The sequence below is a fragment of the Dermatophagoides farinae genome, chromosome 8 (genome assembly GCF_024713945.1).
Source record: "Dermatophagoides farinae isolate YC_2012a chromosome 8, ASM2471394v1, whole genome shotgun sequence".
Lineage (NCBI taxonomy): Eukaryota > Metazoa > Arthropoda > Arachnida > Sarcoptiformes > Pyroglyphidae > Dermatophagoides > Dermatophagoides farinae.
The window spans coordinates 2389090-2402566 of NC_134684.1; the positions used below are offsets into that span (position 1 = coordinate 2389090).

General features: G+C 28.4%; 4 protein-coding genes and 1 long non-coding RNA gene across 9 annotated transcripts; 3 read left to right on the forward strand and 2 right to left on the reverse strand.

Annotated features, from left to right (window-relative positions):
* The first annotated feature begins 84 nt into the window (after positions 1-84).
* Positions 85-4145, forward strand: LOC142597765 (uncharacterized). The gene is made up of 2 exons (XM_075733537.1): positions 85-636; positions 1995-4145. Exons 1-2 carry the CDS (start codon positions 591-593, stop codon positions 3209-3211), a joined length of 1263 nt encoding a protein of 420 aa, XP_075589652.1. The 5' UTR covers positions 85-590; the 3' UTR covers positions 3212-4145.
* LOC124495492 (uncharacterized) lies at positions 3522-6822 on the reverse strand. 5 transcript variants are annotated; one of them, XM_075733539.1, is made up of 3 exons: positions 6620-6808; positions 6343-6451; positions 3522-4852 (listed from the first exon to the last, which is right to left on the reverse strand). In XM_075733539.1, the coding sequence occupies exon 3, from the start codon at positions 4631-4633 to the stop codon at positions 3767-3769; it is 867 nt and encodes a 288-aa protein (XP_075589654.1). In that variant the 5' UTR covers positions 4634-4852; positions 6343-6451; positions 6620-6808; the 3' UTR covers positions 3522-3766. The 5 variants fall into 5 exon arrangements, with proteins under 5 accessions (XP_075589654.1, XP_075589655.1, XP_075589656.1 ...); XM_075733540.1 differs by having other exon boundaries at positions 6612-6808; XM_075733541.1 differs by having other exon boundaries at positions 6676-6806.
* Positions 6823-7346: 524 nt separating this feature from the next.
* LOC124495491 (uncharacterized) lies at positions 7347-7842 on the forward strand. Its single transcript, XR_006959296.2, has 2 exons — positions 7347-7589; positions 7664-7842. It is a non-coding gene; the product is annotated as an uncharacterized LOC124495491 (long non-coding RNA).
* Positions 7843-8306: 464 nt separating this feature from the next.
* On the forward strand, positions 8307-8873 carry LOC124495490 (neurogenic differentiation factor 6). Its single transcript, XM_047058881.2, has one exon. It carries the CDS (start codon positions 8307-8309, stop codon positions 8871-8873), a length of 567 nt encoding a protein of 188 aa, XP_046914837.2.
* LOC124495489 (BBSome complex member BBS2-like) lies at positions 8496-12737 on the reverse strand. Its single transcript, XM_047058880.2, has 9 exons — positions 12338-12737; positions 12139-12262; positions 11624-12070; positions 11362-11556; positions 10611-11294; positions 9825-10538; positions 9219-9739; positions 9009-9157; positions 8496-8945 (listed from the first exon to the last, which is right to left on the reverse strand). Exons 2-9 carry the CDS (start codon positions 12259-12261, stop codon positions 8851-8853), a joined length of 2928 nt encoding a protein of 975 aa, XP_046914836.2. The 5' UTR covers position 12262; positions 12338-12737; the 3' UTR covers positions 8496-8850.
* Between the last annotated feature and the right edge of the window lie 740 nt (positions 12738-13477).

Consider the following 13477-nt stretch of genomic DNA (forward strand, 5'->3'; position numbering starts at 1 on the left):
CAATAATATCTCATCATATCAAAACCAAATATATAAATACACATTTGTTATCACCATGTGTGTGCGTGTGTACGTGTGTACGCCCTCCGCCCATTATTATATCATCAATACACATTGAAATGATCAAATTTTGTTTTGCCCACACTATCCATTCCATTCCATTCCATTCCATCCATCCATCCGCCGGTACTTGTTGTATAATTAAATTCATATATACAATATGATAATTCGATTTTTTTTTTATATCCGTCGACAATTTTCTGTTTTTATTTTTCATATTATTAATCAAACACATAATCAATCGGCGCATGTATTAATATATCTTTCGTTTGTTTGTTTTTTTTTTGTCTGGTTCCTGATTTTCATAATCTCATTTTTTTTCACTTGCTTTATCCATAATGCTTAGACCTGTTTCTGGTTGTAACTGGACTCTATCGTCCTTTTGGATTCGTCGTCGTGGTCGTCATCATTGTGTCGTTGTTGACAAAAAAAAGAAAAAAAAATCCACACATAAGTGATACTTTTATGTTCTCATTTTTTTTTGTTCTTCTTATCACATTAGATCCTTTCATCAAATCTATACTGGTGAAATGAAGTGTGAAGCCATTTCAATTTTAACAGAAAAAAAAATAAATGGTAAGCCAAGATACAAGTATAAAACATACAAACAAAAAATGTGGGTGTAAATGCAGCACTTGTTAGTTTACATGGGTAGTGGTGGTGGTGTGTGCTATATATGATGATGATGATAACTAACAAAAAAAAAAAATGTTCGAAAATGACGAACAACAGAAGTAAAAATTTTTTTTTCTTTTTTTTTCTTTTGACAACAAATCTATGCATATGAAGCCATTAGAAAATTATGATGAAAAATAAAATGTGTGTAGACAACACCCAAAGTGAAAGTTATGAAGAAAGAAAAAAAAAAGAGACAAAGATATCAACAATCGTATATGTCAAACGAATATTATATATATAAAATGTATATGTATTATCATTACAAAAATTATTTTAAATACAGGAAAACAAAGATTAAATAAATAACACACACAATAGTTCAATAGTGGTGTGTGTGTGTGTGTGTGTTTATATGTCATCATCATCATGATCATTTGGTTGATTTGATTGATTGATTGATGATGATGATGATGATGATGATGATGATGATGATGATGATGTGAAAGAATATGGATGAATGAATGAATGAATGAATGGATAAATGTAACGTTTGTTTTATATTATCCATCCATAATATTATAAAAATATTGTGTGTTTTGAAACAAAACAAAAAAAAAATTCCTGAGTGATTTATGACGGGGCGTTTTCTTTTCTCATTAATTTCACTGTTGTGTTTGCTGTTGTTCATTCATTCATTTATTCATTCATTCGTTTGAAAAATGATGAATCAAATCATTCATTTCCTATCTGGCATATGTGGAAAAAATCTTAATAATTTTTTCTTCCCCCCCCCCCTCCAGTTAACTTTGTTAAATTTTAATTGAAAATTCATTTCATTTTGAATATTATAACAATATCAACATGTTGTTGTTGTTGTTGCTGCTGTTGTCTTTGATGATTATTGCCATTCTTATCTTCTATAGACACTTGTGTAATTATCATTCAAGAGATCAACTGAACGTTGATTTAGACGAAAATAAAAATAAAAATTGTTATGAATAAGATAGGAATCAATGAAAAATTGTTGATAAACTTGATGAAGAAATTTGATATCCAAAAAAATGATGATTGTGAGTTTTTTGTTATTTTTTTTTTTTTATTATTACTCGAATACAAGGACAGATTTTTCTAATTGTACTATTTTTTTTGTGTGTGTGTGTTTGATGATTCATTGAAAGGAATTTCATAAATAATGCGATTGTTAGGATCGATAGAATTTTTAATTACATTCCGATGACTTTTTTTTTGTTGTTCTGAGAAAATTGAAATTCTTGAATTTTAATTTAATTTAAATTCTTGTTTTATTATAAATACAGAAAATATTTGCCAACATTTTTTTTTCTTGATGAATATAATCGCGTTGGTAATGGGTAATGTTGGATTACCATCATCAGGAAATAATGAAAATATTAAAAAACGTGATTATTTCAAGGAAAAAAAATCACCACGACATAATCAACGAAATTCACCATCGAAAACACGACATCGAAAATCAAAAGGTGGTAATCAACGTTCACGAAGATCATCAACATCAAGAACATCAATATCAAGAACATCAACATCAAGGCCATCAACAAGAAAAAATGAATCAAAAAATAAGGATTCAAAAAGATTTGATACCATTGCCAAACAATCTAGTCATCGATGGTCAAATGTTAGATCATCACCATCGGTCGCAATGAAAAAAGAAAATGAATTGCCACCGATAATCACATTAAACAAAGAGAAAGAATCATTACCTGTAATCACATTAAACAAAGAGAAAGATACAATACCTGTGAAACTTGAAGTAAAACCAAAAAGTTTTGATAGAAAAATGGAAAAAATTCATTTGAATACAACAATGAAACAAACTAATGTTATTGAAAAGAATAATAAAGAATTTAAAATTCCAGAAAAAGAACCAATCATCAAACAAACAATAATACAGATAAATCCTATTCCGATAAAATTACCATTTTACTTTACAAACGTTGTCTATGATGTTAATGATGTTAATGATGATGATGATGATGAAAAATTAGATTTTTCCACATTACCTTTGGATATTGTTGAATTTGAATCAATGACATTGGCCAAAAGTATAATCAATAATAAGAATCGTTCGATGATCAAATGTAAAAACTCACCAATTGATGATGATGATGATGATGAAATCTATGAAACAAGACCATGGATTAATGACTATAATGGAAAATATAGGAATCCATTTATACAATATCAAAAAAAACAACAGCAACAATTTCCAATGATTATGAATAAAGAAAATAATCATGATGGTGTTGATGACCAACAACAATTAGGAAAACATAATAATAATTCATTAATAATGGGAATTAAACAAAATAATGAACACCGGAAACAGCAACAGCAGCATCAGGGCCTGTATAAATTATTAAAAATTTTTGCACATAAAATGCACATCAAATCACCAACCAAATTATTTGATTTGGTTGAACGGCAACAAAAACGACAACAACAACAAAAACAACGACAATCAATGGAGAATCGGAAACAAAAAGAATATCAATGACGAAAAAAAAAGAGCCACACCACAACACTCATCAATCTTTGGCAAAAAAAATTTTTTTTTCATGAAAAAAAAATTCAACAAAGAAAAAAAAACAAACAAAATGATAAATCAAAATAATAATAATAAAAATAAAATAATTATCATCGATTATCAAATGTGTGTGTGAATGGTGTGTGTGTGTGTGTAAATACAAAATTTTTTTTTTTGTCAAAAGATGAAATGTTTGTGTTAATCAATTTAAAAATTGTGGAAGTGTGGGTGGACGACATGTGTGAATGTTGTTCCAAAAAAAAAATTAATAGAATATCAATCAAGATCAAATTTTAATGATCAATCATCATTCAGTTTATTAATTTATGAATTCCACATTTATATGTATACCCAATTAAGAATTCATTGGAAAAAAAATGTTTGATAAGAAATAATAAATTATTATCGATTTTGTCATTTTTGTTTTCATTCGAAAATCAATCGATATGTTGAGCAACAATGTATTGTATTGTATTGTACGATTTTCAATGTATTTGGATTATTAAAATAAAATTATTATTATTGTTACAAATTATTGTTCATTTCTTCTTGATATCTTTTAGTTATGAATTTGGCGGCTTTAGTAAAATGACCCATTATTGTATATAATGCCGATAAATGATACATAAAACAACCGGTAATCTGATGTACATGATCTTCAGGTGTTTCATTACCATCATCAAACGTATGGCCAGCGGCAGCCAATAAACTTGATAGACTTGTTGCACGGCTTACATAGCTCAATGATAATGATGGCAACAATGATGTTGGTGACAATAAATCTAATGAAGAATCATCATTAGGTGAATGCATCATTGGACATGGGCTTGATAGTTTACGATCGAATTGTGTTGGAGGCAATAATAATGTTGGTGAAATTTTTGTACCATTTGTTTGTGTTCCATTCGTTGTTGTTGTTGTTGTATTGTTTATCAAACCGTTGCTCGAACCAACTGAATATGAACTTCGACGACTCAATGAATGTGTTGGCGTTACACGACCACTATTCTGTCCACTGTTTGAAGCGCTTGGATTTGGTTGAAATGTTTTATAAAATAAAGAACTGCTGAACAAATCTTTTTTAACCGTATTCAACATTTTATAAAAAGAATATAGATCAGAATTTTGTGGCATCAATTCATTTGCTTCAGTTTCACGAACTTCAATGTCACGTAAACGGCTAGGCACAAGAACCTCATCATTCATTTTACAAACAGCATCAACAAATGCCATAATAGCACGATTTGTATATGAATTATGTGTATATGGTTCAGGTTTAGTATTAGATCCAATCAGATTGAGATTTAATTGTGATTTTCGTCGTGATTGTTGTTCGGCTCCCATTATCAATACATCATCAACATCCAAATGATTAGGACTTGAATTGATCATTTTTAATATTAAATATATGTTGCTTATAACAGGGAAAGAATATTATTTTTTTCTGTTCAAATCGTTGTCTTTTTTTTCAACTTATTGACTTTGAACGTTTTGTTTAAATTTTTTTTTTTTTTTTTTTTTGATTCGTTGATGACGATTGCCAAACGGGAAAAAAATAAATGCAAATAATCCGATTTATACGAGGATCGATTAAAAATAAAATAATTGTGTCTGTAAGAGGAGGAAATTTTAAAAAGAAATTAGAAAAATTTACAACAAAAAAAAATTGAATTAAAATGAAAATTTAAGGTATCGAAACAATGTTACAAACAAACAAAGAGAGAATGACATAAAACTAGCAATACACGTACAATCCGATAATGATTTTGATCTAAGAAGGACAGAACAAGCACAATTTAATAATTTGAAGGTAAAAAAAAATCACAACAACAACAACAACAACAACCAAAGTGATGTTTTTAATTGAACAAAATTTAGAAATAAAAGCAGAACTGTTTGCCACATAGACACACACAGATGAAATATGTTTGAAACAAGAACATACATGAAACATGGAAAAAAACACACAAATTTTTTTCAGATTCCGGTTTTTTTTGTTGATTCAAATAAACACCGATATATTCAATAAGCAATCGAATTTCAATTGATTGAAACACACACACACACACACACACACATGAAAACATTCATATGATATGCATATTTTGATATGGCTGTTTTCCGATGTTAGTAATCGAATATTTTGGGTATGAATTTTCTTTATTATGAAGATAATAATAATATTCGAAATGATAGTGGCGTTATTGAATTAAAATTTTTTTTTTTAACGATTAAGAAAAACTGGTTGAATGGTTGATGGTTTATCTATCTATTGATCATCTAAATCAATGCTTCTCTCTCTGTCTCTTTCTCTTCACAACTTTTTTTTTCTTTCTTTCTTTCTCTAATATATCCATTTAGCTATAGATATCACTGCTTGTGCTATCACACATATTATCTTTTTCTTTCTCTCTCTTTTCTTTTTTTTCACTTTCTCTTTATAGAATTCATCATTTGCAAAAAAAAAAAAAGATTTGATTGAATGACGCACATATATCGACAGGTACATATGATGATGATGATGATGAAGAAATTGAAAAGTATTTCAACATCAGGTTTTTTCCATCGGAAAATAAAATTTTTCATGATGATGATTATAACTCAATGAAATAATAATAATTGAATGAATTAATATATGAAAATGAAATTAATGTCTTTGATGATTGTGATAAACAATGTCAAAATATGAAAAAATGAATTAAAGAGATAGATAGATAGATAAATAAACACTAGCTATTGGCCTATTTTGTTTGATAATGATCATTATTATCATTTGGATATATCTGATATTATTGATAATCATATCTATGGATCATCAATTGTCAATCATAAATAATTGTTGGCTAAAAATTGTCAATACATAGGATATACCAACATTTATGGGTGATGAATCGATAAAATTCATGCATAATAAATTCAATGGTTACTGTATAAGTACGATTGATAAATTTTTTTGTCCTCTTTTTCTTGATTTCTACATTCAATCAATCATCAAGGATAGAATCTAATATCTGTCTGTTTTCATTCATTCTAGCTCAAAAAAATATTTGAAAATGAAACGCAATCATTGAATTGAATTGAATGCAGAAAATTTTACAGACCTTTTTTTTACAGAGAAAATGGTTGGATTTTTCAAAATAAAAAATTTTTTTTTTGCTTGATTTCTTAATTGCTTGTTTGTTTGTTTGTTTGATCATGTGATTAAAATGGCTGTTGACGATTATAGGTGATGTTATGTTATGTTTGATGATAATTGATCAGGTAATCATTGGAAAAACAAAACAAAACAAAAAAAAATTAGTATCGAATCGATAAACAAAATTCGTGATAACGAGAATAACAACAAAAAACAAAAAACAAACAAACAAACAAACAAACAATGGCAAGGTTAACGACAACTTTGAGATTAAAGGAATTTTTTTTTTATTATTCACCGATCATTTCGGTAGCGAATGTGAACGATGATGTCCAAGTTTGAAATCAAGAATTGAATTGAAAAAAAAATTAAAATTTCCAAAAAAAAAAAAAAAAAAAATTTTCTCTTTTTGATGTTGATGGTCAAACGAAAAAAATCGAAATGAAATGTAATGATCATCAATGATCAATGATGATGATGATCATGTTTAATGATGAGAGGATGATTTTGTAAGCAGTAAAACATAAAAAGTTCAAAAACAGGTTGATAAAAAAAAAAAAAAAAATTTTCATTTTGGGTACTCGTAATTGTGTACTTATCGTCAACGACAAAATAGAAAAAATTTTTTTTTTTTTTTTACTCTTCTATTTCCACTACTTCATCTTTTTTTTGTGTGTGTGTATGTTGATTATACATGACGATGTCTGTGTGTGTTTGTGTGGTTGATTCAACACACACACACAGGAAATTATTGATTCATTTGTGAGTGCATCGAATCGAATGAAATGTAATTGACAAAAAAAAAATTAAATGAAAAAAAAAATTTTGTAAAGACAAATAGAAGGATGGTCAAAAAAAAAAAAAGACAAGAAAAGAAAGACAAAAAAAATCGATAGATTCAAACGTCAATAATAATGATGATGATGATAATTTTTTTTCTCTCACTACATACTAACAACTATGGGAAGTCATATGGGATGATTGTTTCTATATGTTCAATATCAATCAATCATTTATTTTGTTGATCAAATTACGTCATTTTTTCGTAATAATCGTTACGTTTAAAACCAATGACGTCATCCACCATTATCATTGATTATCAATCATCAATATATATTGGTATAATTACTACAGCGGAAATTTTTTATTTTTTTTTTTTGCCATTTAGTTTCATAAAAAAAACCCGAATCTATGTATAAATAAAAAAAAGGGGTAAATTTCACACTATTTTGTGTTCATTTGTTGTTTTTTTTTGTTGTTGAAATTTTTTTAATTTTTTTCGATAGAAAAAAATTGGACAATCAAAATCGAATGATGATGGATGGATTTTTTACAACGAGTAAGTCCTAAAATGTGTATGTTTTGGGGAAATTTTCATACGAAAAAAAATATGCAAAAAAAATATTGCATGGCCATGAGAGAAGATCATTTTGGGGGTGGTTGTAATCACCCGAAATTGTTGTTGGTAAGCCCAGATAATCAATGGATATATTGCATATATTGTTATATTGTCATCATTTTGTTTTAAAGAAAATTTTTTTTTTTCGCTTTCCAGAAAATAAATGGATTTCATTTTTTTTTTTTTTTGTTACATTTTATTTATTACAACCATAAATGATGATTTTATTTTATTTTATTTTTGTTGTTTTGATGTTGATATGTGATCCATATTCATCTGGATCCCATTAAACAAGGATCTAGTATGCAAAAGTTCTATGCAAAATCTCGTTTGCATTTGTCAATATTTATTCATTCCAAAAAAAAAAATGATCCAATAATCGATTATTTGGGCTTATCACGATTGCCATAGTTATGAAACTAAAGAATCAATTTGCAATGTAGTTTGATTTATTATGGATCAAGAATTTGTTATTTATATTCCAATAAAAATTCATTTGAAAGTGTATCATTCATTTGAGTGGAAAAAAAATGAGTAAAACAAAAACATCCAATAGTACAAATCCTAAACGATGTAAAGCTAATGCTCGTGAACGTAATCGTATGCATGGCTTAAATCATGCATTGGATCAGCTTCGTGCATGTATACCATTGAAACATCTTCAATTGAATCAAAATGTTTGCAATCAAAAAATACAAAAATTATCCAAAATTGAAACATTACGTTTGGCAAGAAATTATTTAATTCTATTAACTGAAATACTACATTGTCATAATCAGTCACAAAATGATGGTCAATCATCATCATCATCAATTGATAATCTAATGATGGGACAAATATTGGCATATGGTTTAGGTCAACAAAGTTTAAATCATTTGTCCATACAGATGAATGTTTCCAGTGTTCGTATGTTGAGTCAACCATCATCAAGAGTACAGCAAATTTTCGCCAACTATGGTTGTTGTTCACTAAAATCGAATGAATATGTTTGGTCAATGGGTAATGAAAATTCTATTCAATCATCATCATCATCATCATCGTCAATACCATCATCATTTAATTGCATGATGAATTCTAATCCTCATTTATTATCTTGAATAATTGTGAGAAATTTTTCTGTTTAATAGATTCACGGCAAGAATTGATGAATGCCGTTTTATAAGATCCAACTATGAAAAAGAAATTAAAATAATTATATTAAAAATAAATCATCAAATTTTCAAATATCTTACTTCGAAGATTTGATGCTCTTTGTATAATGATATTAATCTGTTTGAGGCTATCGACTAAATCTTGATGATTCTGGCAACGAATCTGGTATTCACGCATTATATCTTTATTCATCATTCCTAAATCATTGTAGATTTGTTTCATTTGATGACTGTAAAAGTATTAAAAACATGAAAATAAAATTCATTTCATTTGATCTATTTAAAACTTACTATTGTTCTGTTAGTCTTGCATCTTCTGCCTGTACAACGGCTGAACGAATCATATTGGCATTGTCAGCCACTTCCACTACTAAATGTTGTCGTACGTTTTGAATCTCTTCAACACGGTCTACTAATTGTCTAAGTTTATTTATTTCATCCAGAAAACTGGCCCGATAACAAGGAAGATTAATGATTTTAAAATGATCACCCAATGATTGTATGCAATTTCCGGCCACCTCAATTGATTCCGAATAAATAGTTATCAATGATTTAAATAATAAATCTGGTGAATCAGATGTTTCCGTTGATGGATCCATTATATCTGAATGATAATATTCTTCGCCATAAGTTTCATCAATTTTTTGTCCATTATTCCAATCTTTCGATTGTGATTTATTCTGCGAACTGATTCTAGTTAATTCAATAATCAAACCACTTTGATCGCGTAGTGAAATAAACTCGAAACGTCGTTCTTCTTCATTATTTTCTGATTGTAAATCAAGCAGGAAATTGGCTGTGATCCATTCAACCTAAAATTGGTATATAATAGCAAAGAACAAAAAAAAGATACATCGATAAAATTAATTATTATCTCATTGACGACAACGGACATACTAGATTTTCTATTTGTTCATTTATACGAATAGCCACATAGCTTGAAGGTTGTCGAACTTCAATATTGGCTGCGATTGGGGATTGTTGAAACGTATTTTGATTCATTGACATCACATCAACACTTTCATTGTATCCTGCATTAATGGCCATACTATCAAAGTTGGCGTCTTCATTCATCATATAATGGTGATTTTCGATATCGTCAATTTGATCGTAATATTTTTTAAGATTATCATCATCTTCAAACAATGGACTTTCATCATCTAAGCCTTTGATTTGTAAATTATCACTAAAATTTTTTCGCCAAAAAGGTTTTGAATCTTTTGGAATTTTGTCGTTTCGTTGTTTTATTTTGGAACGATTATCGTCTACCGTTATGTTGTTGTTGCTTGGCATGGTCAATTTCAATTGATCAGTTTCATCATGACCGATGTAGATTATACGAATGAAACTATACATTGAGAATCGTGGTAATCGTCTTGAAAGTTCGAATACATGATAATGAGTACTCGAACGAAAACCAACCAATGCCTTTACATGCATATCGACTGGTACATCTTTTGGGGGCCTCAAAGGCACACCAATCATATTGCTAACTTCTGATTCGGGTGGATAAATGACAATCGATTCATGTTTAAATATTCCTTCCGCAAATATTATTGCCGCTCGTATACGAGTATTATTAGTTGTTTCCAAACGTAATTCAATAAAATCCTAAAAAAAAGATATCAGAAAATTTTAGAATTTTATCAATATTTTATTTTATTCATAACAGATACTACTAACTGGAAGAGAATCATCACATGATTGAAGAATTAATGATGATCGTAATTTTGTGCTGGCCGGTATGGCGCCAAAATGATCACCTTTTTCTGTTAAAACTTTTCCTTTATTCATCACTAATGGATCGGCTAAATTTTGTATACGGGCATTCTCTTCATAATTACGAAGTTCTTGCATTAATGTTTGTTTTCTTTTCATCAAATCTCTTATTGTATCTTGTTCGATATTAAAATTAACCTGTTGATGTCTTTCTTCTTGATTTTCCATTCGATAACCATAAACATCACCAGAAACGGTACATACAATTAATTCATCTTTTCCATCCATATTATAATCGGCAATCATAATACCAGCTACTGAACATTTATAATTTTCACGATATAAAACCTCTCCAGTCATAGCGATTCGAATGTCTAATTTTCCATTTGACCAACCAGTGAGTAGTTCCATTTGGCCATTATTATTGATATCAGCACCAAACAATGTCATGGCTTGATTTTTTGATTTAATTCGCCAAACTCTTTCCTTATTCTGATAGACACCAACAGTACCGTTGGCTAAAGCATAAGCAAATAATGTTGGTCCAAGTGGACATAAATGCGTAACACAATCAGTTTCGCTCATCTCACAAATAATAGCATCTTTTTTGAATACTTGAATTTCACAATCTTGAGATCCTACTACAAGCTATGAAAAATATCCATCAGATGGCAACACTGTTTTTGATTAAATTAAAAAAATTTTTATTTCTTACTTCATTTTGTTGATCACTATCAATATCAACCAATGCCATTGCCGTTATATTATCACCGGTAACCATCCAATATGTATCATGTCCTTCACGATCAAATCCATGGATAGCACAATTACCGCCGATCAATGCTAATTTTGATCCATTTAATATTTGTCCAAATTCACCAATCACCAATGTATTGGCTCCATCAGGTATCTAATAAATCAAATAGAATATTATTTCCACCAATATTCTGAATAAATAAAATGGAAATTAAACCAACTTCCTTATAGTAAAGATCCGTGTTATGTAAAATATCATATGCATGGATTGATGTTTTTGTTCCGACAATAAGAATATCATTATTCTTATTGTTGTCTTGTTTTTGTAGATTTTTTGTCCTTAGAGAAATTTTACGACCACTACCAGCACTATTAATCGATGTTTTTTTATTCGATGTATTCACTATGACAGAACTGCTAGTATGAGAAGCTAAATCCGTATCGTTTACCGTATCTTTCAACGATAACGACGAAATCGAACCAGCAGCAATACAAGTAATTGTCTGATTAATGTTAAGAAAATTAAGATCAGAAGCGATAGTGGAAGAAGTGTGTTGAGCCAATCGACTTCCATCATTAGTTGGATGATCACGATTCAGTTTTGATTGTTGTTGTTGTGTATCGTATGGATCGTTTAATGAACGATTATGTGGATTATGGACAAATATCTGTAAAAAATGAATGCATTGATTCAATTTAATCATGGCTAATAATAATTAAGATATGGAAAAAATACTTTATCTGATCTAGTTACAGCAACAATACTTGGATGTATACCATCAAAATAACCAATATTAACTTTATCCGGTTTAATTGGTTCACTTAGATTGATAATAAATTCACAATTTAACATAGGCATTCTGATGATCGAAATTATGATCAAAATTATTATTATTATCAATATAGTTATTATTCATTGATATAATCATATTTACATTTATTAAATTTTTCAAAAGAAAAATTATCATTATTATTAAACAAAACAACAATATGGAATCAAATGAAATGAACTTTTATTGTTGTTGTTGTTGTTGTTTTGTGTTTTGGATACCCAAACATTGGTTTCCATTGGTAACAATTCATTTCATTTCATTTTTTTTTTTTTTTGAATTAATACAATATATACGTTATATATATATATACAGATTGTCATTGTGTATTCATTTTGAACAATTCAATTCATAATCGACAATACGGACAATTTATTATTGATATGATGAACCCTCGGAAACAGAGAAAGAAAGAAAGAAAGAAAAAAAGAAAAATCATCATTTTCAATTGAAATTTTCTAAATAAAAATAAAAATTGATCAGACAATAAAAATAAATGTGAAACAATTAGGTTCATGAACATGACTGTTTACCATTTGTTTTCAAAAATTTCCAGCTTTGGCCAATATATTTGGCATCGATGTTTTTTTTCAAAAAAAAATCAAATTGTGAAATAAATTTTTCAACCTCAATAAACAATAAAAATAAAATGGGAGTGATCTGGTTCGAATTTTTTTTTTTTTAATTAAAATGTATGTTATTTGTTCAAGTGGCAAATATATTACACGTGTCAATATATTTATTTTTTTTTCCAATAGACAATGTCTATACGCGTGATATATATATATTGAATATATAAATCGTTTATCAATCAATCAAAAAAAAAAGAGAGCGAAGAATTTATTACCGATAATGTGATAATCAGATTGTCATTATTGTAATCATCAAAGACCATGATGATGATGATGATGAAATCCTCTCCATATCCTACACGTGGCAAGGCATGTACACGCTTTTGGCAAACAGCTACCGTATTACAAAAAAAAAAAAAAAAACACGCGTAGCTTATATATATGCTTTATATTCACAATGGATCATCATCATCATCTTCCAACATTCATTCATTCATTCATTCGATCGTGTTTCGTATAAATATTCAATCACAATTACAATGTCAAAGGTCGTGTATTATTGTTGTTTGCCAGTACTCAAATTGTTTCTGTACCAAAAAAAAAATTACCGATTCGTGCTCTGTGTAATATTTAAATACTTGTATTGTATTGTATTCATTGTATTGCCATTATT

What these genes read in the sequence shown, in the direction of transcription:
- LOC142597765 (XM_075733537.1), top strand. Translation starts at nt 591, where the DNA reads ATGAAGTGTGAAGCCATTTCAATTTTAACAGAAAAAAAAATAAATG. An exon ending in AACAGAAAAAAAAATAAATG is followed by an intron (nt 637 to 1,994) that starts GTAAGCCAAGAT and finishes TTATAAATACAG; the next exon opens with AAAATATTTGCCAACATTTT.
- LOC124495492 (XM_075733538.1), bottom strand. Translation starts at nt 4,633, where the DNA reads ATGATCAATTCAAGTCCTAATCATTTGGATGTTGATGATGTATTGATA.
- LOC124495490 (XM_047058881.2), top strand. Translation starts at nt 8,307, where the DNA reads ATGAGTAAAACAAAAACATCCAATAGTACAAATCCTAAACGATGTAAA.
- LOC124495489 (XM_047058880.2), bottom strand. Translation starts at nt 12,261, where the DNA reads ATGCCTATGTTAAATTGTGAATTTATTATCAATCTAAGTGAACCAATT. An exon ending in CTGTAACTAGATCAGATAAA is followed by an intron (nt 12,071 to 12,138) that starts GTATTTTTTCCA and finishes CATTTTTTACAG; the next exon opens with ATATTTGTCCATAATCCACA. An exon ending in ATGAACAAATAGAAAATCTA is followed by an intron (nt 9,740 to 9,824) that starts GTATGTCCGTTG and finishes TACCAATTTTAG; the next exon opens with GTTGAATGGATCACAGCCAA.